The 20,633-nt window shown below is 40.7% G+C and overlaps 3 protein-coding genes across 5 annotated transcripts; all 3 read right to left on the reverse strand.

The window, feature by feature from the left end:
* Positions 1 to 1,924: 1,924 nt before the first annotated feature.
* Positions 1,925 to 8,741, reverse strand: KRT222 (keratin 222). The gene is made up of 6 exons (XM_005531438.2): positions 8,638 to 8,741; positions 6,877 to 7,005; positions 5,936 to 6,156; positions 5,344 to 5,420; positions 5,064 to 5,169; positions 1,925 to 3,739 (listed from the first exon to the last, which is right to left on the reverse strand). Exons 1-6 carry the CDS (start codon positions 8,731 to 8,733, stop codon positions 3,526 to 3,528), a joined length of 843 nt encoding a protein of 280 aa, XP_005531495.1. The 5' UTR covers positions 8,734 to 8,741; the 3' UTR covers positions 1,925 to 3,525.
* Positions 8,742 to 10,564: 1,823 nt separating this feature from the next.
* On the reverse strand, positions 10,565 to 14,043 carry KRT12 (keratin 12). Of its 3 annotated transcripts, XM_088067923.1 has the most exons (9): positions 13,698 to 14,043; positions 13,399 to 13,661; positions 12,969 to 13,051; positions 12,583 to 12,739; positions 12,154 to 12,315; positions 11,930 to 12,055; positions 11,351 to 11,568; positions 11,014 to 11,096; positions 10,565 to 10,805 (listed from the first exon to the last, which is right to left on the reverse strand). In XM_088067923.1, the coding sequence occupies exons 1-9, from the start codon at positions 14,041 to 14,043 to the stop codon at positions 10,708 to 10,710; spliced, it is 1,536 nt and encodes a 511-aa protein (XP_087924049.1). In that variant the 3' UTR covers positions 10,565 to 10,707. The 3 variants fall into 3 exon arrangements, with proteins under 3 accessions (XP_087924049.1, XP_005531493.2, XP_087924048.1); XM_005531436.2 differs by having other exon boundaries at positions 11,357 to 11,568; positions 13,399 to 14,043; XM_088067922.1 differs by having other exon boundaries at positions 13,399 to 14,043.
* Positions 14,044 to 15,740: 1,697 nt separating this feature from the next.
* KRT20 (keratin 20) lies at positions 15,741 to 20,225 on the reverse strand. The gene is made up of 8 exons (XM_005531439.2): positions 19,731 to 20,225; positions 18,889 to 18,971; positions 18,527 to 18,683; positions 17,861 to 18,022; positions 17,654 to 17,779; positions 17,289 to 17,509; positions 16,687 to 16,727; positions 15,741 to 16,032 (listed from the first exon to the last, which is right to left on the reverse strand). Exons 1-8 carry the CDS (start codon positions 20,151 to 20,153, stop codon positions 15,935 to 15,937), a joined length of 1,311 nt encoding a protein of 436 aa, XP_005531496.1. The 5' UTR covers positions 20,154 to 20,225; the 3' UTR covers positions 15,741 to 15,934.
* Positions 20,226 to 20,633: the final 408 nt, after the last annotated feature.

Consider the following 20,633-nt stretch of genomic DNA (forward strand, 5'->3'; position numbering starts at 1 on the left):
GGATGAAGAGTTCCAGATCTCAGCATTCAGCTTTAAGAGCCTTTTAAGCTGAAAATTATCAGTGACTGAGCTAAGTATGAAAACTTCGGCAGTGAAACTTGAAATTTTGATATTGAATGTTTGACGTTGAAATTGAATGTTTGGCATTGAAATGCTCTCACGTGGCCAATAAGATATATTTCTAGACATTCATGTGGGAGAATTTGTGTGGATCTAAGGAAGGCCAAGGGGGTTGATACCTGCCTAACCCAAAAGGATAGAAGGTAGAAGGTGAAAAGAAGAAAAACTGAACATGGGTTGCTGCAAGTTGGGTCCATTTTTCTTGATGCTTGCAGTTCCACTAGCCCAGTGTGTTTTCCTGTTTAAATAAACTTATTTTTATGAACAAATAAAGAGACAAGAGCTCTGCCCTCATCTGCTTAGACTCTGCTGACTATACCTACAATAGCCATTTATTGACATGCAGCAGAATAATCTGTGACTTCAATTTGATATTAAAGCAAGAGTTGAGAAGATTCCTCAGCCAGCAAAATGCATCACACTAGTTCACCAACTTCACTGGGTCAGGAAAAGGTAAAGAAAAGGTGAGAAAATACTTGTAAGAGGTGAAAAATAACTTGGTTTCCCCATGTTTTTGACCAGGTTTCGCCCTAGTTTCATACATTCACTTCTAGTTTATTAATAACATGGTTTTGTTGATAGTGTAAATTGCATTTAATGTTACATTTAAAATTGAAATTTTGAAGTATTTATTATTTTTAAATTACACTTTAATTTTTAAATTTTAATTATTTTAAATGCATTTATTTTTAAAATGGAATTGCTTATTATGGTGTTTAAGTACATTTAGGGAAACTCACATTCTACACTAATAATTTTAAATCATTATGTTTTCAAAGCCACCAGTTGTATTTCCTGCTTTGTCCTGTTTCCCCCCTTTTTTTTCTTACTGTGCTCCTTGCCTCAATTCCATCTTGTGATAGTGAAAGGTTTTTGCCAGCATATGCTATTTAATATCCTGTACAATATATAAGTACTTTTACTGATTTAATGGAATTGTTTATACTGCACCATGCTCACCAGGGGGGATGTAAAAACTAATTCTTACCCAACTGTTTTAATTACCAGCAGTTTCATAAGCTCTGGAATGAGGACAGACATTCACTGGGAAGTAGGTTGAGACAATGAAATGTTTTTACATCAGCCATTTGCAGGTGCTGGTTGGCAGAGGCTCAGCTGGTCTGGATTTAATTAGACCCACAGAAATGAAGAATTCTCTGCCATAGTACTAAGCTTCAGTGTTTTTTTGTTTTGTTTTGTTTTAAATTCAGCTTTAAAGTGACCTAAAAATGAGGGTGAGATATCATTTGATGCCCATGTGGAGTTCACACTGACACTTGTGGAAGTTCACTACATCGTGAACAAAAGAGTGTTTTTTACATTTGAAGAGCTGGAATTTGTGAATAGTGCAAAAATAGATACTTACTGAAAGGGGTGAAAACTTAGTTAAAACCAGAATGCCCTCTTAAACCAGGCTTAGAGTAGCAGAAGCTACTGAAGTCAGTATGAGGAAGTCACACCTGAAGAAGATAGGCAGGGTGACTGGATTTACCAGGAAAAAAGAGTAAGTTTTGTAGCAGGAGAACACTCACATGTTATGGTAAAGATTCTTATCCGTAAAAATAGAAAGAAAGATAAAGAGGGAATTTGTGTCTTTCTAATTGCAGAGAGGCTCATAGAAACCATTTGTTACAGTGCTACAGGTTTTCCTATCTGCAACTTTTATTTTGCATTTTTCTTTTAATCCTTTCCACTTAAGGAGAAGACATTGACACACACAAAATATGCATGGACAAACGCCATTTTAATACTTTTTTTATTGTAGTACTATAATTTACTTTGGTAAATTCGTATCCCTGTTTAAAGTGCCTTAAAGCAATTAAAACTTAGTTTAAATTCAAGTATTGTAAAATGTACAGTCTAAGCACAAAAAAAAGCTGCATAGTGAAAATACTGGAGCAGGCTGATACATTCAGGATGCCAAGTACTCAAGTGGTAACATCAGCTCATGATTCAGGTTAAGAATAATTAGCGAGTTTGATACAGTACAGACAGGACAGGGCGATATTGATGCATTGTTCTTACCATAAAAAAAGGATAGAAGCATAAATTAACTCCGAAAAAATCTGCAGTATCACTTTTGTACACATGCCATAAGTAATAAGGCAGATACTGACACTGAAATCAATCCTTTACATGCTGCTATAATCCAGCAAATCCCGTGCGTGGGTTTTGCAGACTCTGAGCCCCAGGAATCCCAGCGTTCCAGTGGGAGCTGTGACATCCATCCTCTTCAGAATCCTCACAAACAATCATTCTTGTCTTTGTACAATCTTGTTTGAGTCTTTGTAATTTGTCCCATAAGATTTTAAAGAAGGATGGCTGTTCCTCTGTGTACTGGTACAGGGTTTCTGTTGGGGTTTGTGTTTTCCCACAGCTACTTTGGGTAGGAGTGGGGGTATTTAAGGGGTCTGGTTTAATTGTAGTTTGAATTTGTAGCCCTTATTTTGCCCAGTTAATTTGAAGTAGTAACAGTTGTACCCTGGTATAAGAGTGACTTGTCACATGGACTAGATCAACAGCATCACTTACCTGTAGTTTTTATCAGAAGAGGAATTTGTTGAGGATATTTCAATGCACATTGTCATAATAAACAAAATTAATGGAATACCAGCATTCAAATGGTTGTTTGACTCATCGCATTTCAACAATTAGAGAGTAATTTAATTTGCCTTGGCTGAGAGACTTGTAGTACAGGTGTGTGTGGACACAAAATGATTTTTCAGGGGAAATTACTGCTTCAAAATCAGTTGAACAATATGGCTAAATGTTACTGGATTGTAACAACACTTTTAAAATAGGTGTATAAGGATGTAGAGGAAAGATATTTTTGTTCAGTTGTTGCCTGAAAAAAAGGAATTTAAAAATACTAGCCACTTCTAAAACTCTTCATTAATAGTTCATGTATTTTAAGAGTAATTTTGTATGTAATTTTTGCTCTTAGAAAGTATTATTTTAAAATATATTTCTAGAAGTATGATAGCTGTGATATAAATTATTGCAAGGATTCACCAGTCATTATATGAATGGAATATTGAATAATTAAGCAAATAGGCATTTCTCAATTTTGGAAAGAGAAAACAAGTTCTCTTTATAAAGGCAAAATATGTCAAACTATAAAGTTCTAGTTTAATTTTTGTAATATTTGGTGAAATTCTACAAAACAACAACAATGAGAAAATGAAAGGGCTGCACCCAGAGTATAAAACCAGTAAAAGTAGGCTTTCTTGGAATTGGAACCCCCTTGCTCTTCACCCTTTCTTTTAAAGGACTTATATGGTTTTATTGTATTGATCCAAGTGCTTGGTAAGATGTTGTGGTTGTAGCAGACAGCAGCCGTGGGAGTCCATCTACAGTTTATTTCCGGAGCCCATTGTGGATGCACTTTGAGGGAATTGGCTGAGGTTAAGGTTTGATGGATGGGATGCTGCAGGATCTCCTCATCACCAGCCTGACTTCAATGTCGGGGAGGGTTTTCTTTTTTGTGTGCAAACACCCTTCCTCTGTGGCTGCCAGGTGGAGATCAAAACGCAAGGAAACGGACTTTTTCCTTAAGCGAGGGTTGTCCTTAAAGAAAGAACCTTCCCATTCCTTAATAACTTCATCCACTTTTTCTGTCCTGAAACAATAAAGAAAATGTATTTTTGATTTTTTTGTCTATATTAGTTATCTATCTTCAGAACTGCCTTTAAAACAGAGAGAGAAATGGCATCATAAAAAGTCGAGTTATTTTGTATGGTACTGAGATATCAGAGGTGTCTTTTTTTACAGGTTCATTCTCCAGAGAAGCTAAATAAAGGATGAGGGTTCATTATGTTCTTGTTTTTGTACTTTTAGGTAGACATGGCTATAAAACCACTGCTCCAAATACATGAGGCAGTGTTTCCAAGGAGAAAGTTTGTAATCCAAGCTCAAAAATTTTGCAAGAAACCTCAGTACTGTAGAGAGCAGGACAGAATTCCTGCATCTGAAAACCTTCAGAATAGGGAGGAGAAAATCTAGTTTAGACTCTAACCTCAGAATGTGGAGCTATATTACATCAAAGAGAAAAAGGGGCAGAAGTAAAGTAGTGAGAATTGAAAAGCCAGCTGATCCAGGACTATTGAGGCACCCAAATCCTGTTGATTCAATTCTTTATGTGTGTGTCAGAATTCAGATCTGAAAGTCAGGCTCTGGGGCCTCACCCAGCTGAGTACACTGCACCTGGCGGAGTAGCTCCTTGCAGATCTGAGTGTGTGATGAACAAAGCTTGTGCACAAAAATAAACGTCACCTATAGGGTGTGTCTGGTGCGCCTTATGCTGGCATTAATTTTTTCAGCAGCTGATTATGGTTCAGTGTTAGGAATGGCCCACTACAGTGAGTTTAAAGGTAATATTAAATTAGCCTACAAAAAAGCTCAGAGAGCAGCAGGAAAAAAAATAAATATGAAGCAATCCATTGCTATTAAAGTAATTTCAGGTGAATAACACATCCTAACAGACTTTCACATGTCTACTTGGGAGCCAGGCTCTCCCTCCCCTGTTTGGGGAAACGTAGGAGTTTCCAAGGAGCAAGTTGGAGCAGCTGAGCCTGAATTTATGTGCATAAATATGCCCCAGAGGGACTTCCCAAATGTGGTCTGGGCTCTTTGCTTTCAGCCTTAGCAAGATGAATTATTCATAGTTTCATTCTTAACAGAAATAGAAATTACAAATCAGAAGCACCAGAATGGTATTGTTTGCTTGTGAAGCCAATGCTAATAAAAAGAACTTTTAAATGTAATGTATTGTTAAACACTGCCATTGAGTGCACCTTCAGGAGCTCTCCCTGTGCTTCTGAAGCTCCTGGGCTACGTGGGCATGATATAACAGATACCAAGTAACGGAAAATTCAAAGCTACTGAAACATAACCTCCACCCTTTACTTCCAATTGTTATTTTGTGAAATTCCTGTTTATCTTACTGTACAGTGCCATGAGCTTCAGCACTTTCCTTCATGATATTTCCATCTAGGATTGCTTGTTTTGTCATCAGTTCCACCTTCTTTGGTTTGTGCTTCTTTACACCCTCTGTAAAAGAATATGCAGATATACAGTGAGCATGCAGAAGGGCAAGGGCAGTACATAGGACCTGGAGGTATTTCCCATACATTAGAAAAGGTCCTTTTTTAATATTCAGGAATTTGTCAGTAGTTGTGAACAGTTAGGGCCAAAATCCTTAAGGAGAAGGTGCCTGAAACTCACCTGAAGGCAGCATAAAGGTGATCTTGCTAGTGCTGGGCTTTTTTTCATCCTTCTGAGCAGGTATTGAGCAACGGAACCTGCAAAAAAAAAAAAAATTCCAGGTGCCTAATAGTATTGAATTACTTTAGTTCCTAACTTGTCATATGTGAGAAATTTAAAAATGTGAGAATCATGAGAAGTTCTGTTTGATGGTGGTAACTGTTTGTTGGGATTTCTCATTCTGAGCTCAGAACTGGAGGAAGTTACTGACAATATCTGTGCAGTTTCCTGTAGGGGTCTGTCCTGGTCTGAGACGTGGACACTTCATGTGTGTGGACTGGCCCTGTCTGCTCTGAGATCTGCGGGGCCGCAGCCCCCCAGTGTCCCACAGTGCCTCGAGTGAGGCTGCAGTGACTGAGCTGCTCTCTGCAACGTGTGTGAGACACTGAGCACCAGAAACTCTGCAGTCAGTGAAGCTACATTACAACAAAACCTTTCTAAGATCTTATACTGTTATTTTTTAAGGTTTAGTTCATTATTTACAATTCTTGTTATTTGAGACTTCCAGAAATGGAAGACAAATTTGAGATCTTTTGCTCTAAGCATTGAATACCTGCTTTCTTCTTGCTCCAACAGACTGCGATATGTCGCTATTTCCTCCTCCAGCTTCATCCTTGTGTTCAGGAGAATTTCGTGCTCTCGAAGCTGTTTCTCAATTCCCCTTCTCACATCCAACAACTCTTTCTCCAAGCATTCAATCTCACCTTCCAAATTTTGTAGCTGCATGTGGTACTGCTGTTCTGTGGCCCTCAGTGAACGTTCCAAACCCTTTTCCTGTGAAATTTAAGTCATATTTTAAAATTTGGAAAGTTTGTGTGTAAAGATGTTACAGGTGTACATGGTTTCATTAACAAATTGTGTATTTTTACATTAGTTCTTGTAAGATTATTCTTTAAGAACAGGAGTAAAACTTTTAAGGTAATATTTTGGCTGAGAATTTTTCCAGTAAAATCTGTGGTAATTTAAGATCAGATGAAAGAGTGGCCACATCTTGCATAGCAATCCACTGCCTTGAGTTTACAGATCTCTGATTTTACAGTTAAACAATGTCCAGCTCAGTACTGTATGAAGTGTCTGTGTGCTCTTGGAGCTTTTCTATACTGCTGAATTGAGCAAATGGCTGACATTTTGTCACTAATGAATTGATAAATCTGGTCCACACATTAAAAAATGCTCATAAACATGCTGTGAGATAAGGCAGAATGACCAGGAGCTTGGTGGGGGAGTATCATGCAAATATGTGCTTGGGAGGTGTGAAAACAGGACTCCAGGTGTGTCTGGAGTGGCAGATCCTGCTCCAGAACATGTGCTGGGTCAGTATGTGAGTGAGGGCTCTGTGAGGAGCTGGAGCCCCCCAAAGCTGAGCATTCCCATGATGGATTTCTGCTTTATGGTGCCTGTGACTGTTACAGAAATTGACTGTGGCATAGTTTACATCAAGGACAAGACTTCTTTTTTTTCCAAGAGATTTCAAATTTCATTTCTGACTCTTACCACAGCGTGGAGAGACTCGATTTCGATCTGCATGTGGTGCCACTGCCGTCGGGCTTCACACAGTTCTGCTCTGGCTGCCTTTAGTGCTTCTGCATCTCTGTCCATTCTTTTACTTGTACCTTCTTCTAACTACAGGGGACATAAAAAAGATAACAATATTAAAAATATTCAAATAACAATAATAAATTGGCACATAAAAATGTCTAGCTGGAATTTTTGTTGGAGTCGTATAAATGTGTGAAAGCTCACAGTGAGGAGTTAATATTTTTGTGCTGTGTAGAGGGAAAGCCCTTATCCCACCATGTTTGATGGGAAGTGGTTGGCCACATCTCTATCCCTGGCACCTTTGTCCTAGAGGAATGCTCATAGAAATTACCCAAATGTATTGAGACCTTACTCACCTCTAGAGTAAAGGGGCTTAAAGGAGATGCACATAGTTCAAACTTCCAAGTTTGAATAAAGTGCTTTAATTTTAATGCATTTTGATTTCAGAATTTTGGGTTTTTTTCCTTTTATCCTGTTAAAAGTAGCTTTTTAAAACCACTCCTGATCATGTATGGGGTCATTTAGATTTGGACTTTGATTTCGATAGTGTGTTTCTGCATGTAACTTCCAGAATGATTGTTTGGCTTATGGAAGTTATTTTTCTTTTTTGATTCTGGGTTTCCCTGCAAGTGGTGAAGTTGCCATAAGCCCTTGAAACAGCACTTGCTCTTTTGCATATTTTACTGCTTTATGCAGGTTCTTATGATGACACTGACTCTAAGAAAACAATCTCTTTAATTCAGGTCTTATAAACTAAGGAAAATAAGGGGTTTGTTCCCCTGTACATTCTGACCTATTGCAACTTTACCAGATGATAATTTTTGTGAAAAATCTCGATTTGTCTCATCCACAAGTGAATCCCCAATATCTTTGCTTCCCTTTTCTTGCCTGGGTACTGCAGAATTTGTGTGACAGGATCTAACCAATGTGCATTGGTTGCTTTGTGCCAGCACAAAGATAAAACTTGGCTTCCCTGTCGGGTGTGCAGCTGCCATGTGCCTGGCACTGCTGGTGGATCAGCCGGGCTGCAGCAGCGTCTGGCCTGTCCTTAAAACAAACCTGGGACTCCTGCAATACCTGAGTACAAGGTGACAGAATACCTGATTCCCCCTTGAATTTCTTTACATTTGATGGCTCAAAATTGTTTTGCCATTTGATTTCAGTTGGGTTTAGAGCTGTTTGTATGTAAATCCCTAACAGCAGCATTGTGTGTTGGTAACATTTAATCAAGCTATATGAGAAAGCAACTGATATTTGCTGAAGAGCAAAACATAGTTTTTACTGTGAGCAATAGAAAATAGTTTCTGCAGAGGTACAGTGTACTTTACTAGAGGGCTAAAAATGGCAAAGATTGCTGTATATAAAAGGATTCTCTTCAGGATTCTTTTTTCTTCTGAGATAACTACATGGAGCTAGAGGTTACCCTGTTACAGCCTATGTCATCATCCCTTAAATCCCAGCAATAACCCGGCTGCAGGGGCAGAAAAGCATCCTGATGAATTACACAGCACTCGTTCAGCGTGAATCTATACCCTTAACAAAATCTATTTCCCATTCTTCTAGTTCACGTCTTACTGCGGTAAAATCCACGTCCCTTCCCCGAAAATCTGCTGCATTGAAAGGAATTACTGTACCTCATAGAGGCTGCGGGAGGAACTGTACGGCCAGGGAATGGCTCCGTACTCTGCAAGGTGTGTGGCTGTGAGGAGGCATTACCTGCGTCCTTGCTGAGCTGACGGTCTTTATCTGATTTCGGGTGATGAGCGATTCATACTTTGCCCTGATCTCACGGCGGAGCCGAGCCGGCTCCATCCTCCTCCTTCTTCTCCTCCCATCCTCCCCGGCTCCCGGCTCCGCTGCCGGTGGCGCGGAGCTGCGGCCGCGGGCCCGTTAAAGCGGCAGCGGCCCATTTCGGGGAGCGCGGGGGACTCCCAACCTGCCAGCCCGTCCTGGCAGCAGGTCAACACAGCAAAGGATGGCACTAAAAAATCTATTCCTAAATTATGTGCCGAAATTAATATATCAATGTCATAATGTTTTTGTTACGCTGGAACTGTGGGGTTTTATAACCTCAGAAATGTGGGGGTAAGAGAGAGAAAGCAAAGGATAAAGATGCAGCTGCCCAGCATGAGATGCTCTGGCAAGAGGATGTGGAAGGACAGAGCCTCCCCTGCAAAGCTGGGTTGCTGTCAGTGTCTCCACCATTGTTAGGGATGTCACAGAATTTCCATCTCTGAAGGTATTTGAGACTCAGTGAGATGAAGTCTTGGGTGTCTGACCAGGGTTGAGGGCTGTCCCATTTCAGAAACGAGCTGGGCTCCTGGGCATCCTCTTTTATGGGCAGAAACACACAAGGAGGGAGAGGAACCAGCACTACTGGTGGTGAGTAGTGCTGGTACAGTTTGTGGTATGGGCTCCTCTTCTGCAGATGGCAAAGTTCTGGTGAACGTACACTTCAGACACATCACTGCTGTCAGGAAAAGGGTCTTGGTTGCCTCTGACAGTGTTTCAGTACCTGTGCCAGGTGTTGGTGTGCTCAGTACACACAACATTCAATGTACATGGAGCTCTTACCCCTTTCCTGACAGCTCCCAGGCAGGTCAGCACAGGTTGTCTGGTGTGCTTCTTCATGTCCTTCTCACTGGAGCACTGTGTGATCCCTATGATCTTGTCTGCTAAGAATGGCTCTTACCTGTTTCATTTTACCTCTTGCTTATTTAATTTTTTTTTTCAGTAGTGCACAATAGCCAATACACAGTAAAAAAACTTCGATTTAACTAGAAATTTAAAATTTAGCAAAGAGAGAAATGCATTCTAAATGAGACTATATGTCAATGAAATGATAAAACAGGCAGTAAACTTTCACAAGACACACATCTTTTTAGAAGTCAAAGTATTGTACCACTTAAAAGTCTCTTGGTGTAAAAAGGCTTCCCTGTTCTTGGCTGGGTCTGTTGGCACATATGAAAGGATCCTGTATTTGGATTATATTTTCCTTAGCTGACTGTCTTCCAGTTGACCTGGACTGAGATGGAAAGGTTTTGTTGTCCACTCTCTTTTTTACAAATATCTCAATTATCCTTGTTCTGTGTAGCTCTAAACCCAAAATATTGGCAGTGTTTGTCATTGATGGGTTGAGAACAGTTACATAAGAAAACCATTAGGAATCCATCAGAAAAACACAAGGTATTGCACTTGGGATAGTATAAACTAATGCTTTCTTTTTCTTTTTAGGAGAACACCTGGCTATGAGAATCCTGAAGGCTAAAGGTAGGTAGGTATAAGCAATTGCATCTTTCCTAGAACTTCTGGAACTTTGAATTCTAGCTGCTTTCAATGTTCATATTTTATTGCTGGTTCACCACACAGCGGGAGGGGGTCATAGAGAATAAAGGGACACTAATACATTAAAGCTGGTTGAGTTCTTTTTATTAGGGATGAAAACTGGAAAATGAGGTTAGAACAGCAAAATTGTTTTATCTATTGATTATAATACTAAAGATTATAAAAAGGCAGATCTAGTTAAATGTGTGCTTCTTATTTCTGATTATTGAACAGAGATTTAATGGTATTTTTAAAGAACACCGTGGAAATAATACAGGTAATGCTGATAGAGTGAAGCAGAAAATATATTGCATGTCTGCAGGGAATGAAAGTGCCAACTTTGTCTTATCTGAAAGATTCTTAGTACAAAGCCAAATGCTTTATCACTTCATACAAAAGAATAAAATTATTTATCCATTTTGGCTTGGAGCAAATGGATCCTTTGCCACATCAGATTGTGCCTCATATCTTCTCTTCAACTTCTTTAACGTGGGATGAAACAACTTTTCCATCTACCACTTCTTCGACAATTGTCTTGATCTTTCTAGTTTTGGTTGGATCTAAACATCATGAGCAAAACAAAAAATATTTATCAGTGTATTAAAAACGATCACCCCAAGCAGCACATGACCAGGTGCCCCCTTTTCCTTTCCAATTGGCTTCTGATTTTAATGAACTCTATGATATAGTTAAACAGGATAACATATATTATTTGAGTTATAAGAATGACTTTAGAAACAAAATTTTATTCAGTCAAGTTCTACCTACCTTGGGAAGAGTCCAGTGATTGTGTTTGAGATTTGGACCCTGTCAGGGATGAACTTTCAAATGTAACTCCCTGTCCAGCTCCCCTAAAAGGGAATCAGAGACATGCACTACTGCAGGGTGTTCAATAGGATCAGGATAAATTCTCTTTTCATGGTGACATTGATACATTATTTAAACAGTGAGCAGAATGGCTCACTCTCCTCAGTCACAGTGATATTTCAGATCACTGTTTGTGCCTTACTGTCTCTTGGAGAATGTTCCACTTATTTTACCTCGTATTTTCCTGGAAAGGATTTTGCTACAGAAAATAAACCCAAGGAGATATTTTGTTCCTTACACAAACTCGCCATCCAGCAGGCGCCTGTAGGTTTCAATCTCCATTTCCAGACGAGTCTTGATGTCTAGGAGCTGTTGGTACTCCGCGTTCTGGCGCTCCATGTCAGCTCTGACCTGGAAAAGCTGGGACTCCAGGTTCCCGATCTGCATTTGGATTTGTGACAGCTGAGCGCAGTAACCACCTTCCGTTTCTGCTAAAGTGTCTTCCAGGGATTTTTTCTGTGTAAGGATATTAAATAATCTCTGGTTAAGGAAAAAATCTCTTTACAAAACCAACTGAAGTAGTTTAAGGGAGTGAGCACAGCTGCATTACTTAGAAGGTTTTATTTTCTTTTTGAAAGCACCAGTTTGAAAATGGTCCCTTGTCACTTCCCTAAATGTGATGTAAAAACTCATCTGCTTTGTGACATGCTCTTTATAATCCAGTTATCTATATTACTGCTATTTAGGAACTAAAAGAATATAGGATTTAATCTGAAATAAATGCAAATCATCAATTCTATGGAATAGGATTAGGTCTAAAATGACTTTTGAAGTTGCTGAATTGGCTCTGAGCAGTCAGCAGCTTCCCAGAACATACCATGGCGAGCTGAGACTGCAGCTCTATTTCCAGGCTCTGGAGAGTCCGTTTTAAATCTGTGATCTCGCTCTTTCCCGACTGAAGCTGCTCAGTGTTGGTGGAGATTTCCCTTTTCAGCTCCCCGCTCTGAAATGACAAGGAAGAATGGGGTGTAATTTTACAGTTCCAAGTATTGAACTAATTTTCCCGTGCATTTTGCTGAGTTTGCTCTCTCTGATTGTTACTTTTTCATTGAACCACGCCTCAGCCTCTTTACGGTTTTGCTCGGCAATGACTTCGTACTGTCCCCTCATATCATTCAGAAGCTTGGTCAGGTCAGTCCCTGGAGCAGCATCCATTTCCACGCTGACTTGGCCAAATTCACTGCTTTGGATGCCCTGAAGCTCCTGGAGAGATTGAAAATAAAGAGAAGGGTCTGTTACTAAAAGACAAAATAGTACTACCAAAATATGTGTAAAGAAATATATGTGATATAAATTCTGTTTCAACAAGGATCTGTAACTTGATTCTTGCACTCTTTCACTTAGCAAACTCAAAAAATATCAGCAAACAAAACCTATAATGAAACCCAGGACCTGGTTTAAATAAAGGAGTAATTTGATGTTTCACAATTTCATGTGTCTTGTTATGAATTCACAAAGGAAAAAAATAACCTCTTCATGATTCTTCTTGAGATAAGCCAGTTCTTCATTCAGGCTTTCAATCTGCATCTCCAGATCTGCCCTGGTCATGGTCAGCTCATCCAGGACTCTGCGCAGGCCATTGATATCGGCCTCCACACTCTGCCGAAGAGCCACTTCATTCTCGTATCTATGCATAAAGGGATTAAATATTATTTTTTACATGATCAGTGAGGTCAAATGCAAACTATTAATGTGCTTTATTTTAGCTTTAATATGAAAACTTAATACACATAATTATTATAATATTGTTTAATAATTATATTACAAGTATTCTACAAGGAAAGATATTTTTAATACCAAAGAACTTTTTCCTTAAGTTATTAGTAGGAGTTTTTGTAGCATTAAGATATCCTTACTTCACTCTGAAGTCATCAGCAGCCAGTCTGGCATTATCAACCTGCAGAATGATCCTTGCATTGTCGATGGTTGCATTGATGATCTAGAATACAAACAGTGTTCAGAGAATGATGTTACAGCCCAAAGGCTTCATGGCTTTGTAATGGCTTTAAACTTTGTGTTCTGCAAGGGTTTGTAGAACTGAAATCCAACACTGCCTTCTCCGTTATTCAGATTAGACAAATCACTGTGTGACACAACTACAGAACAGCTTTAATGTACAGGAAAAATTCAGCACATGTCACCAATGCAAGGTGACAGAGGTCACTGCAAGTGTCAGTACCAAAGGATAAATGTACTCTGGGTTTCTTAAAGGAATTTGTTATTTTCATTCATACTATTAAGTGAGTTACAAATTTAAAGATACAAAAAAATACATTGCTTTGCTACCTTGTTTCGAAGATCTTCAATGAAGGGGTAGAATTTACTGTAGTCGTTCCCAGATCCAGGGGTGCCAGTGCCAGGGCCACTTTTCTCATACCACTCACGGATTTTGCGCTCCAGCTCGGTGTTGGCATCCTCCAGAGATCTCACTTTGTCCAGATATGCAGCCAGACGGTCATTGAGGTTCTGCATTGTCTCTTTTTTTGAGCCAGAAAGAATGCCACCATCGCCAGCACCAGCAGGGCCAAACCCACCTCCAAAACCAGTCCCTAAGCCACCACCAAAGCCACTTCCAAAAGCAGCACCTGAGCTGCTGCCAAAACCACTTCCCAAACCTCCCCCAAACCCACTGCCCAAACCGCTTCCATAGCTACCACCCAAACCACCTCCAAAGCTTCCACCAAAGCTGCTGCTTAAGCTGCTTCCATATCCTGCACCTGCGCTGGCCCCAAAGCCCCCACCGAAGCCAGAGCTTGAACCCAACACAGAAGCTGAGCCAAACCCTCCACCAGACCCCCCACCAAACCCAAGCCCACTGCCAGCAAAGCCTCCTCCACCACCAGAACCGGACATCCTCAGAGATCCCCCTCCAAATCCACTCCGAGAGGAGGATTGCCGGGACCCGCCGCTTGTGCGCACGGAAAGGGCCATGGTGCTCGAGGTGCCTGGATCTGCCCCGTGGAGGATACAACAGAGAGTACGGCAGAGTGGGAGCAGGGTCAGCTTTATAGAGGGACAGCAGTGGGTGTTTCAGGAGGAGTCCCCACCTCCTGGGGAGAGCTCTCACTCTCTCCTTCCTGTTTGGAGGAGATGTCAGTTTTGTATGTTCTGACCAACTGAAATGATATGTGCTAACCGAAATTGCCAATGGGAGTGGAAATCTGGTGCCCTCCAGGTATTTGTATGAGGGGAAATGGGTGGAGTGGAGCTGAGATACCATGATTGTGTTCTGCCATGTGCAATGGAGCACAAAAAGTTCTTTTTGCATTTAAATCCCTCCTAAATAATTGTTTTGTCATTGCAGATTCAGTGCTTCCTGCATTTGGGGCTGTTCTTACAGGAGTTTGCTAAGTCAGCAGAGTGATCCCTTTGATCCCTGCTTCTCAGCCTGTGTGACAGGAATGCCTTTCTTTTTGTAATGCTCTTCTGGCAGGAACCTCTGCTAAATTAGTGCTCCTGGGTGCTTGATAGGAAGTAAGAAAAGTGACCATCAGGTGTCCTAGGGCACACAGATGTTCAGTGAGCTGCAAAGTGATCATTAATATGAAAATATAAATATATCAAATAAGATTTGGAATTGGGTTTATGCCCTAACCCTTTAATCATTGAAATACCTCAGAGTGATATGCTTATAGTCTGTATTGTATAGTCTGTAGCATATGAGAGTTTGTATTTTGGGGCTGGGAACTCACCATTGTGTCTGCTAAATAGTTTGCTGTTATCTCAAAATAACAAACCTGATTTCTGTATTTGGTGCTTTTTATAATACAAGTCTAAAGATCAAATGTAGTGCTTCTGGGTGCAGGTTTGGGCATGGGAACCCTTCCAAGCCAGTATGTTTTTCTTTTGAAGTTATTTTGATAAATGGAAAATTATTTTTCCTTTGTCCTGGCTTAATTATATCATTGGATTTGTCAATTTAAATGCGTTAATTTTTGATTTATCCACACCCAGGAGCATGGGGTGCTTTTGGGGCAGAAAAGAGTGGAAGATCAAAGGTGTAAGTAAAGCATTTCTGTGGAAATGAGCTGATAGCCTGGTCTCAGTGACTCGGGGCAGTGAAAGCAGAGGATTAATTCTTTGGCAGCTGTTTATGTTCAGTACATAGCTCTGGACAGGTGAGGTTTCATAGGGAAGAGCTTTGTGTGTTTATGTTCTCAAGAGGAAAATGTAAACTTCTGGGACTGAGAATCCAGGTGTGGCACAGGGGCCTCCCTATGGGACAGGGAACATTATTGGCACAGAAAGGTTTGAGAGAGAGGGAGATAATTTCAAATATATTCTTCTTGATAAAATATCTTGGCTTGCTGTAGTCCCTGGTGATATAATCATTCACAGAATGTGAAAAATATCAAAAAGTCTTCTTCAATTTATTTTTTCATGTTAATATATTATGAAAAGCAAGTTGACGCTTCATAATTATTTGAAAATCAGGTTTTAATGAAGTGAAGCTGCTTTATGTTTGAGTGGGAGTTCACATTCAGAAAAGGTGTGCTGAACTGATGCCTTAATGCATTTTAAAAACCTAATACTTCCATTTTTATCTGTGTTGGAAGCAATTACACATTCATATAAGGCTGATTAGTTTTTTTCATCAAGGTACTTACTATGTAAGTTGACCCAAAGTCTTCTATGTTTTGACTTACAGAATTTTATTAATGCTCCCCCACAACAACAACAACAACAACAACAACAACAACAACAACAGATTTGATATTTTTTAATCCTTCTGGGGTTTAGGGTGAATTAGATAAGATTCTTTATGATCTTTTAGTTTTGACATCTCCGGGGAACTCAGAGGCATCTTTTCTGCTGGTGCCATTTATATCTTTTCTTCAATCTCTTTGACCTGAGAGGAGACAATCTTGCCATCAACCACCTCCTCAACTATTGTCTTGATCTTCTTAAATTTACTTGGTTCTGTTAAGGAAATTGAAAAGAGAAGTAATTTAATGCAAAGTTCACTGACAGAGTAATATTGCTGCAGTAGTAGCAGTCAATGAGGAAATATCAAAAAGCATCTTCAGTCCTCAGGTCCTTGAGGTAAACTTTTGCAGTGTGCAGGGTGTGGCTGCTCTTTTGGATATTGAGTATGTTGCCCATAGACTGTAGTGGACACTGGGTTCAATAACTCTCTAGTGCTCCTGATAGTTTTGCTTCAGTTTAGCACTGACTTGTAGACATAAAGCCTTGGAATAGACTTACACCAAATTGGAAATTTTTGCTATGAAACTGGATGTTACTTGGAAGCCTCAGTCTCCCTGTGCAGCCAGTAGGGAGAAGCAGGTGCTTCTGCAGCTCTCCAGAGGGGAATTCAGTAATTCTCTGTTGTTCTCTTGGCTCTCTGAGGACTCACAGAATCACAGAATGGGTGAGTCTGTGATTTTACACTGGGCACCTGATTGTATATATAAACTCAGGTTTGTATAGTCCCCACACTGTTGATTACTTTCTTGATGTGATATTCCACTGGCTGATTGTCTGCTCTGAAGCTGTTGTTTTATATCAGGCTACTTCATTCCATAGTGTTCCAATAGGCAGCCATCAAAACAGAAGGAAGTTGGTGGGACATACCTTTTTCAGTCTCTGTTGTTGATGTTATCACTTCCAAATGCCTGTTCAAATTAGAAATTAGAACATGTAAATATATGGCAACTCATGTATTGAAGAAACATCCTTGTGCATTTCCTATGTGTTTGATCAGGACAGTTAATCCCCTTTCATCAAGACATTTAGTCAGGAGATAACTCAGTAAAATGAGTTCTCGCAGTTAAAGTGAAACTTGCTAAGCATAAGCTGTAGGTGCAGTTAATCTGCAATGCCAGGACTTCACCTCATGCAGGTACACCCAGTCTAGTTCCTGAACAAGGTAGAATCTGGAAGTGAGTTCCACTCTCTGCTTAACCCACATGGACAGGTTGATAGAAAACTGCATTAGTGGTGTTCCTGGCATGTGAACATCTACCTGACTCCCCAGCTCACAGAGTGACAGTCTGTAGGCTGGGAGAGCCCACCTCAAAATTCCACAGCAGCTTCAGCAGCCCAGCCTGAACAGCAATCTGCTCTGATTCTGTGGCTGAGAACTGGGCAATGGGCTTGCCCACCCCAAAGCAGCTGGAGAGAGGCAGATCTGACACAAAACCCAAACCAAAACGCAAAGCCATGTGTGTGCTCACCCGCTTTCCTCTCCCTCAAGCAGCCGGCGGTACGTGGCGATCTCCATCTCCAAGTGAGTCTTGACATCCAGCAGGGTGCTGTACTCATTGTTCTGAGCTTCCATGTCAGCTCGGAGCTGCCTCAGCTGAGCCTCCAGACTGGAAATTGCTCCCTGTATCTGGTCAAGCTGGTAACTGTACCGTGCTTCTGTTTCAGCCACAGAGCCTTCCAGGGTCTGTTTCTATAGTCCATGGGAAGAACAGTGACATATTATTTAGAGGATACATTTTTCTGTTGAAATAACATTTTGATTGCCCCTCATTCCTCTATTTATCTGTGTAACTCTCTGCTATCCACAGTGCTTATTTTGCTTTTTGTTATTTACCATGGTCAGCAGGGACTGTAATTCCAGCTCCAGGTTCTGGAAGACCTGTCTCCGTTCTGTGATCTCTTTCCTTTGGACCTCCAGCTGTTCAACATTGAGGGCAACTTCCTGGTTCAGTTCTACTGTCTGGAATGAGGAATGGAGGGACTGTGAACTGCAGCCAGGCATGACTGAGGTTCTTACTGGTGTTTAAGCAGTTGACTTTACCTGCTTTTCAAAATGTTCTTTGGCTTCTTGGCGGTTCTTTTCTGCCATTTCTTCATATTGCTTTCTCATCTTTTCCATAATAGCTGCAAGATCAATGCCGGGAGCAGCATCCACCGCCACGTTCACAGAGCCGCTCGCCTCTTTGCGCAGCCTGTCACGGTCCTGCAGCAATGGGGACTGTGTTAGCACCGGCTGCTGGCTGCTGGCACTCCTGGGCACTGGACACAAATTCAACATCTACATGCATAGGACTAATCCTTAATAGTAGCTTGGGGCAAGACAACTTAATCACTTTGTAAATACTGCTTAGTGCACCTCATCTTGGAACAGTTTGCTTACTTTATGGCAATAAATGTTATATCATAGATAAATGTATCATAAAAATTATTTCCTCAAAACTGAACCTGTGGAATGAGGGCAGAAGTCATGGCTCCCATTTGCATACTTTTTGAGGTAGCAATTCCTGAACCATAAATTTTTCTTAGGGGAAACCTTCACTCCTCCGTTCCTGGAATGGAGGAGTGTTCAGCCCTCGATTCCTGACAGCTTGAATGTCCCTTAGGGCCACATAGGGTTACGCTGCTTCCAGGAAGGATAGAAATTCCCTAGTGAGGTTGTGTTTGCCACTCTAAACCCCTCTCCCTGGCAGTGATCAGCTGCTCTCACCTCCTCATGGTTCTTCTTAAGGAAAACGAGTTCCTCTGTTAGACTCTCAATCTGGGACTCCAGGTCAGCATTTGTCAGAGTCAGGTCATCACGGACACGGAGCAGTCCAGTGATGTCACTCTCCACGCTCTGCTTGAGCAGGTGTTCATTCTCAAACCTGTACAATGCAATGCCTTTTGTCATCATTGGAATGCAACAGTTTGGAGTAAATGTTAGAATCACTAACTACCACAGTCATTGTGAAATTTTTATTAAACTTAAAGCTGGAAAATGTTCACTCCTTGGCATCGATTCCAATAAGTGGAAGCTTTCCTAAATAAGAGGAGCATGAAAGAGAATTGATATAAAATTGTGGAACTTACTTCAGCCTAAAGTCATCAGCAGCCAGCTTGGCATTGTCGATCTGCAGGACAAGCCTGGAATTTTCCATCTGGGCAGCAGAAATCTAAAGGGAATGGTGGACAAGCAATGAAACTTTGCATAGAAATTTACACTTGATCTTTTCCTGGAAATGAATACTGTAAGTGGGCTTCATCTTCCTTCACTTCAGCTGTCTGTTGGTCCACTGGCTTTAAGCTAAAATCCATTTGAAGTGCATGAAAATAATTAGGGATGTCCAAAAGACAAGTTGTCCTGCCATAAAATAAGAGTATCAAATAGTTGGGATGAACTGCTCTCTGAAGGGATCTGCTTTTAAATGTTGGGAAGTAGAACTGATAAAAAATAAAAGAGAAAAGACTGAAGGAAGTTCTGGAAACATGATTTGACAAGGCTTTCAGTTGATTGTTTGGAATATTTTATTGTTTCCAGTAGTAATTTACTATTTTAAATAGTGGTCTTTAATTTTATTCTGAATGTTTGCTCTTCTTTTCTGAAAAAACACTTTGAAATACACTATCACTAAACTATATTTAAATATGTAGATTACCATTAGTACTTTCTCTAATTAAAGCCATCTAAGACAAATATCATAGAACTAATTAATTTTGAATCACAAATTTTTCAGGTATGAGATTATTCACAACTGCAGGTATATATCTGGTATTACAAATGATCTGTCACCTATTTCTAGCTGATCAAAAATAAACTTCTTCCCAGCTAGGCCAATTACAATTTGGAAAAGTACATTTTCTACAACAGATTATTCTCTATTTCACTGATGATTGCAATTCCTATATTTATGGAGGGCTCTAGAATCTCTTACCTTATTTCGGAGCTCTTCAATTGTTTTGAAGTAGGAGCTGTAGTCCTGCCCTGTGCTTATGGTGTTCTTTTCGTACCATTCCCTGATCTGCATCTCAATCAGGGAGTTTGACTTCTCCAGTGAGCGCACCCTCTCCAGGTACGCAGCCAAGCGATCGTTCAGGTTTTGCATAGTTGATTTTTCGCTGCCAGCCAGCAGAACATCACTCCCAGTGATGCTGAGCTGGAGGCTCCCTCCGAGGCCTTGGCCAGAGCTGGTGCTGGTTGATATGCGGGTGCCATAGCCCCCGGCTCCCCCATAGACACTGGGTGCCTGGATCTTCTGGATGGACATTTTCCTGGAGGTCAGACTGCTGACACTGGGTGCAGAGGGCTGGACACGGCTGCCCGTACTCCACTGGATGCTGCGGGTGGAGAATGCCATTTGTGCTCTTTGTCTTCTGGACTGAAGCAGGTAAATCAGCACAGAGAGAGACAGCAGTGAGCAGCTGAGTGTGCACTCTGCACCTTTATACAGGTCCAAGAGGAAGCACAGTGCCTGGAAACCCCACCTATGTTGACACAGAGTGTCACTGGTATCAGCACAAAGAGCACACAGGATATTGCTCCCCCTCCCCATAATTTGAAGGGATTCTCATCTGTTTGTCTGTGTTTGAGGAACACTCCCTGGGTAGTTTGCTTGCTTTGTTATTTTGTATAACAGATAAATAAAAAATGATCTGTTGAATCATTTATAACCATGTACCTGCAGCCAACCTGCTCTGTAGCCCTTTGGAACAAATGAGTAGGTTCTAAGCCCCCTGCGCAGTGCATGAATTTAAAATGAGAGTTGCCTGTATGTGACAAGAGACTTAAAATATTTATATTTCTGTTGAGTAAGCAATAACTTGGTCCTCAGGACAGT

This window comes from Pseudopodoces humilis, chromosome 29, assembly GCF_049639895.1.
Source record: "Pseudopodoces humilis isolate 2021_Gansu_Grassland_sample_001 chromosome 29, ASM4963989v1, whole genome shotgun sequence".
Classification (NCBI taxonomy): domain Eukaryota; kingdom Metazoa; phylum Chordata; class Aves; order Passeriformes; family Paridae; genus Pseudopodoces; species Pseudopodoces humilis.

Coding starts and splice junctions, on each gene's coding strand:
- KRT12 (XM_088067922.1), bottom strand. CDS start 14,043: ATGGCCCTTTCCGTGCGCACAAGCGGCGGGTCCCGGCAATCCTCCTCT. Junction 11,569..11,929: donor TGCAGTCTCAGCTCGCCATG/GTATGTTCTGGG, acceptor ATCCTTACACAG/AAAAAATCCCTGGAAGACAC. Junction 10,806..11,013: donor ATCACTGGACTCTTCCCAAG/GTAGGTAGAACT, acceptor CATGATGTTTAG/ATCCAACCAAAACTAGAAAG.
- KRT222 (XM_005531438.2), bottom strand. CDS start 8,733: ATGGAGCCGGCTCGGCTCCGCCGTGAGATCAGGGCAAAGTATGAATCG. Junction 7,006..8,637: donor TCAGCTCAGCAAGGACGCAG/GTAATGCCTCCT, acceptor TGTCCCCTGTAG/TTAGAAGAAGGTACAAGTAA. Junction 5,421..5,935: donor TTGGAGCAAGAAGAAAGCAG/GTATTCAATGCT, acceptor TTTTTTTTGCAG/GTTCCGTTGCTCAATACCTG.
- KRT20 (XM_005531439.2), bottom strand. CDS start 20,153: ATGGCATTCTCCACCCGCAGCATCCAGTGGAGTACGGGCAGCCGTGTC. Junction 17,510..17,653: donor TACAGTCCCTGCTGACCATG/GTAAATAACAAA, acceptor CATGGACTATAG/AAACAGACCCTGGAAGGCTC. Junction 16,033..16,686: donor AACAACAGAGACTGAAAAAG/GTATGTCCCACC, acceptor TTTCCTTAACAG/AACCAAGTAAATTTAAGAAG.